Source organism: Typopeltis vanoorti, chromosome 1 (assembly GCF_054136105.1).
Source record: "Typopeltis vanoorti isolate ZY-2024b chromosome 1, IOZ_Tvanoo_1.0, whole genome shotgun sequence".
Classification (NCBI taxonomy): domain Eukaryota; kingdom Metazoa; phylum Arthropoda; class Arachnida; order Uropygi; family Thelyphonidae; genus Typopeltis; species Typopeltis vanoorti.
Window position 1 is genome coordinate 64912870 of NC_143549.1, and position 6202 is coordinate 64919071.

Genomic DNA, 6202 nt, shown 5'->3' on the forward strand with positions numbered 1-6202 from the left:
ATTGCTAAAAAACACTCAACAGGCATACAGTCAGGAATACATATCCATACTTGAAGTAGAAAAAGCCATCAAAGGCTTGAAATGTGGAAAGGCGGCAGGAGTAAATGATATTCAACCAGAAATGCTGAAGTATGGTGGTAAAAGTCTTAAAGTGGGTGCACTGCATAGTTCGGAAGGCCTGGACAGAGGAACGAATTCCCGATGATTGGAGTAGAGCTCTCATAGTACTGATATATAAAAAAAGAGAAATAAAACTGAATGTAAGAATTACAGAGGTATTTCCTTACTAAGCATTCCTGGTAAGATTTATGCAAGTATACTTGAGAAATGGTTGAGAAGAATTGTGGAAGAAAAGCTTGGTGAAGAACAAGTTGGATTCAGGCCAAATAGAGGCTGTCAGGATCAGATCTTCACTTTACAACAAACAGTTGAGAAATCATGGGAATATAACAAAGATCTATATTTAAGTTTTGTCGATCTGGAAAAGGCATATGACAAGGTGCCAAGAGAGAAGCTATTCAATACGCTACAGTTATATGGTGTCAATGGGGCATTATATTAAGCAATACTTTATCTTTATTTGAGTTGTAAGTCAGCAGTTAGAATTGAAGGAAGTACAGGAAGATGGTTTAATGTTAAATCTGGTGTGAGACAAGGATGTACATTATCCCCTCTGTTATTCATTATCTATATGGATCACATTATGAAGGAAAGTGGTATTAAACATGATATCAAAATTGGAGATGTTAATGTCAGCTCTTTGCTTTATGTGAACAATGCTATACTTCTAAATAAATCTGCTAGAAGCTGCAAGATTCCCTGACTAAATTGAATAACTCTTGTAATAGATACGGTGTGAAGGTCAGCAATAAAAAGACGAAGACAATAAAAATAGGCAGAATCATTGAAAATGTCAACTGTGTTATGAATGGAGAACCTGTGGAACAAGTAAAACATTTCAGCTACTTAGGCACAATTTTTAATGACGATGAGAAATGAAATATGGAAATAGACAACAGAATCAACAAAGATGGTACGGTAGGAAGTCAATTGAATAAATTCATATGGAATAAGAGAGAAATTAGTCGGAACACTAAATTAACTGTATAGAAAACAGTGTTCAAACCAGTTTTAACTTACAGATCTGAGAACTGGGTCAGAAGTAAAACACTTGACCAAAGACTAGAGACTGCAGATATGAGAGTCCTGGGAAAGATTAGGGGAGTGAACAGATGGCATCAATGGCAATATCATATTAAAAATGAGGATATTAGGAAAGAACTTGACATTGTCAGCATGCAGGAATGCATTAGCAGAATTAATCTCAGGTGGTAAGGTCACTTAAACAGAATGGGCAAGGAAAGATTAACAAAACATTTTCTCTGCCATGTTGGCAGGAAAATGACCCAGAGGACGACCAAGATATAGGTGGATTGATACAGAAAAAAGTGTCTTAGAATATATAGAAATATAAGATCTCATAATGTTGGAGTCCTGAAAGGTAATAGACTGATTTGGAGGAAAATTGTAGATAGGAAGTTAGTAATGATGTAAATTTTTCATGTAGTTCTGTCATATCCTATACACCCCTTGAGGGTACATGGCAGGAATTTGATGATGATGATGTACCCCCTTCTTAAATTTTCCTTATTTCTGCCTATTTTCATTGTATTTTTCTTGTTATTGCTGACCTTCATACCATATCTATTACAATAGTTATTCAATTTAGTGGGAATCTTGCAGACTTAGCAGATTTATTTAGAAGTATAACATCGTCTGCATAAAACAAAGAGCTGAGATTAACATATCCAATTTTAATATCAGGTTTAATATCACTTTCCTTCATAATGTGATCCATATAGATAATGAATAACAGACGGGTATAATGTACATCCTTGTCTGACACCAGATTTAATATCAAACCATCTTCCTGCACTTCCTTCAACTGCTAAATTACAACTCAAGTAAAGACTAAGTATTGCTTGATATAATGCTCCATTGACACCATATGACTGTAGCATTTTGAATAGCTTTCCTCTTGGTACCTTGTCATATGCCTTTTGCAGTTTGCAAAACTTAAATACAGATCTTTGTTATATTACCATGATTTTTCAACTATTTGTCGTAAAGTGAAAATTTGATCATGACAACCTCTATTTGGTCTGAATCCTGCTTATTCTTCACCAAGCTTTTCTTCCACAATCCTTCTGAACTGTTTCGCCAAATATACATAACATCAATATATCTCAACCAAATAGAAGGTTCAAAAATGGAAGTATAAAGACCATGTTTTTTAATATTCTCCATATAGAAATTGGCCAGAGGAGGCAAGGATAGGAGTAATCCCATGGTTGTACCTTCCATCTGTTTGTTATTATTATTACATGACAAATCCAATGGCTCATTGTGGAAGGGCACGATGTCTCCCTTACTTTTAATCCTCCAGCTACCCAACCACCACCAGTTAGAGTCTATAAATTATGTGTGTTCTCATAGCCAATTTGCCTGTATGCAGGATGAAAAACCCTGCTACCTCCATATGACATTGGCTAACTAGCCTTTAACTGAAAAAGCCCATTCTACTTGTCACAAATTCCTTGTGTGACAAATTCCACAAAAAACTTAGTTCAAAATAAAATTTGAACTAAGTTCTTTTCCAATCGAAGGGCACAATGTACTATCATTTTTCCAATTGCATTTTGGCATTTAAGGTGTTCTCCCAAGATAAAAACTAACCAATATAAGGATGTTAAAATGAAAGAGATCAATAATCATGAGAGGGGGGAGGGGATGACATTTTGCAGTAAATTGAAAATGTCAGAAAGGGAAACACGGGTGCTTCAGAAAAGTGACGCATTTAAAATGCTATAATAAGGGGAAGGAGACCTCCACATAGCCTTTTAAGGAATCTGGAGAACTGACTAGGACTTCTGAACTAATGTCTAATCCTCACCTTCTACACCCTGTTAGATATCTACCCAAAGACTGAACGAATGAGGATGGGCTGGCAATTGAGGATTTAGCCAACCAAATTGTATTTTTATCGACTTAAACCACAATGTAAAATGATGGTACAACATGACAGATTTTTCACACTGGCAGAGGCATTGCCTAGTTAAACAAGTCCAACATTGTTTTTGTCAGGGAACACCAAAGGACGAACAGTGTAAAGTCAGCTACTGGAACACATCTCAACACAACTTCTAGTTTGATATCTCCATTCTACCACTACCTTTATGCAATGGTACTATCTTATCCTCCTTCCACTCTCTAGGAACCTGCCCCATTTCAAGAATCATTAAACATCTAAATTAATGGCACAGTCAGCTCCATAGCAAATTCTCTTAAAACATGTGGTGAAATTCCATCTAATCCCCTTTTTATTGACATTTAGTGTACTCAGTATTTGGAATACATCCTGTTTATTCACTTCTCTAACACTGCACCATCTAGGAATAAAGCCTGTAGTACCAGGATGGAACACTAATGTGATCATTAAATAGCTCAACTATGTCACCACCTGCTTTCATCACCCGATTCCCACCTTCACCCAGCAAGATAATCCGTCCACTATCATTCTTCCTCCTACTTGCCACATAGTGAAAAAACTCCTTGGGATTCTCCTCAGATTGCAGTGCTGGTCTCCTCTCATATTTTAATTTTGCTTTCCTTGCAACACTAGTCACTTTCCTTGCCTGAGCCTTTTATTCTTCATGCAACTTCTCTCTCTCATTCTATACACACCTTCCATAATCTCTTTATCTTCTGCAATTCTCCTTTTATTCCTTTTGTTATCCATCTAACTCCAAATTGCTTAATCTTCTTCACCAAAGGCATACAATCTGTCATTGCTCTCAACAATTTTTTCTTAAGTATCTCCCATACACTAATGACATCTCAGAAATACATATTACTATTCTTATTAATAATAACATTACTACTAATAATAAACAACATATAGAGTGGTGTAGTTAGACAATGGCTTGTATTCTGAATGTTTATATCATGCAAAAATGCAAGCCGCCACTATTGCCTGTGTTGATCCAGGAAAGGTAATAGATAGGGGTAGTTACCCTTCTGAAGAAATAAGAGCAAAATAATATTCCAGATTTTCAATTAATAATTAAAAAAATAATAATAAGAGTATATATTTGTTTAAGGGAAACTGTCGAAAATTATTGAATGATGTTTTAATCAAATTATGATTCACCAATCAATAGGCTATGGATCTGTGAGCATATATGTTTGTAAATGTCTTTAATTAAGAGCTAAATACCACTGTCTGCATAATGTAAGAATACTACCTTACTTACTGGTTAAATGTTTGTTCATGAGTATTATCTTCATGACTTTGTATAATGATTGCACTTGATTCTCTACAAATGCTATAGGTATCCCATAATATAACACACACACACATGAATATACTATTCTATACTATAGAGTCACAACCCAGACCAATAGTAACCATTACAGAAGTCTGATTATTAGGATGCAACAATCAGGTAAACACTGGAGCTAACTTGATAGGTCATATTTCTCACATGGAAGTATCAAAAATAACATACTATCATTGGGATCTTATTATGCAAGTAACTAGCAATAAAAATACTTCATGCATTAAATTCTTGTGCACTCCAAAGTAAAATGTGGTTAAAATTATAATAACTGCTTGCCAAGTATAATAATAACATTATTATTATACAGGCACCTCCAGGGAGTCCAAAGACTCATTGAGGGAGAGTGTGGAATATTCCTTTAGGGAATATTCCACAGTGATGAAGATGGTGAGTGGCATGTGGAATATTCCTTTAGGGAATATTCCACAGGCCACTCACCATCTTCATCACTCACCTCTGAATCCTCTCCACTGTTTCCTCATCCCCAAGAAACCCAGGGAACTGGACTTGAGCACAGTAATCTAAATGTGGGAGTATTCAAGCCCTATAAAGAGAAATAACTTATTTGTACATATTAATATGTTCTTCAATAGCCAAGTAATCTTATGCGCTACCTTAGCAATACGTCCTCTAAACTTAAACTCTGTCCACCACCACTTCTCTAGCTTCATCTATTTCCTAAAGCAGTCTGACCTAGTGGGGGGGAAACCATCTAACATCCAAAGATTAGTAAACGCGTAGCATTAACTATACTTACTTATGGAAAAACATGACTTCTGCTATTAGTGAGTATTTTCAGGAGTCCAGCTAATGAGACCTAAACGAAAAGTGAAAGAGGTCTTGGGAACTATTCTTTCTGGAAAAACTGGGCAGTATATACATAGGATGTTGTGGAATAACGGTAGTCGAGATTAAACTAAAGGTACAAACTTTTGATTAAAGTAGAGTCAAATATGGATGAAAACAAAAATTTAATTTGTTCTCGATTATCATATTAAATGTTATTCTGCTTTCTAGCGACATCAGCTCAATGAACGAAAGACACAACTCAGCAGAAGAAAAGCTTCTGTTCAAGCCTCGCACTTCGCTCTCTGAAAGACAGTCCAAAGACAGAACGAATCCTTCAGAACAAAAATGACGAAATGCATTCAACTAATGAAATGTGTGGAAAATACTAACTCAAATCTCAAACATCTTACCTCCTCTTCTCTTTCTCCATCCAAAATCGGTTTATCAGATTTTTCATCTTTCTTGGTTAGTGAACCAGTTGGATCTTCAGCGTTTTCTTCGATAATTGGCATAATAAAGCTTGCATGTAAACAGTCAGTCATTAACTAACCAACATTTAAATAAACACATAACAGCAATACCCTAACACAGTTAACACCGAACACGAACATCATGTAAAACAAAACAGACGACACCCATGCTCATGGGTATCATCAACTGAGTAAAAAAATAAATAATAATAATAATACATAAATAAAATCGACTCTTACAATCGAGTCAAATCTCAAACCTTCGACAACAGCTATAACATTCTGAAATAACTACAACAGCGCGAAAACTTTCGAAGAATCAGATAAAAAATGAAACAAATATAAATAAATGATTTTTAACATTAATAATTTTCTAATCATGATCCTTCAACAACTTCGGTTTTCCTCTCATACTTAGTTAAGTAAAAATAAAATTTCTCTCTATATATAAGAAATTATATATATATATATATATATATATATTAGGAGAATTCATTTTTACTCGGTTGGAATATTATAAAATAAGTTTAATGACTATTACCG

General features: G+C 34.9%; 1 protein-coding gene across 2 annotated transcripts in view; it reads right to left on the bottom strand.

Moving 5' to 3' along the window:
* LOC150110050 (ninjurin-2-like) overlaps window positions 1–5830 on the bottom strand; it is a 71617-nt gene extending 65787 nt beyond the window's left edge. For both annotated transcript variants that reach the window (XM_090390922.1, XM_090390914.1), the window contains exon 1: window positions 5600–5830. In XM_090390922.1, the coding sequence (XP_090247048.1) occupies window positions 5600–5731 (132 nt within the window). In that variant the 5' untranslated portion in view covers window positions 5732–5830. The remainder of the gene's footprint in view (window positions 1–5599) is intronic.
* Window positions 5831–6202: the final 372 nt, after the last annotated feature.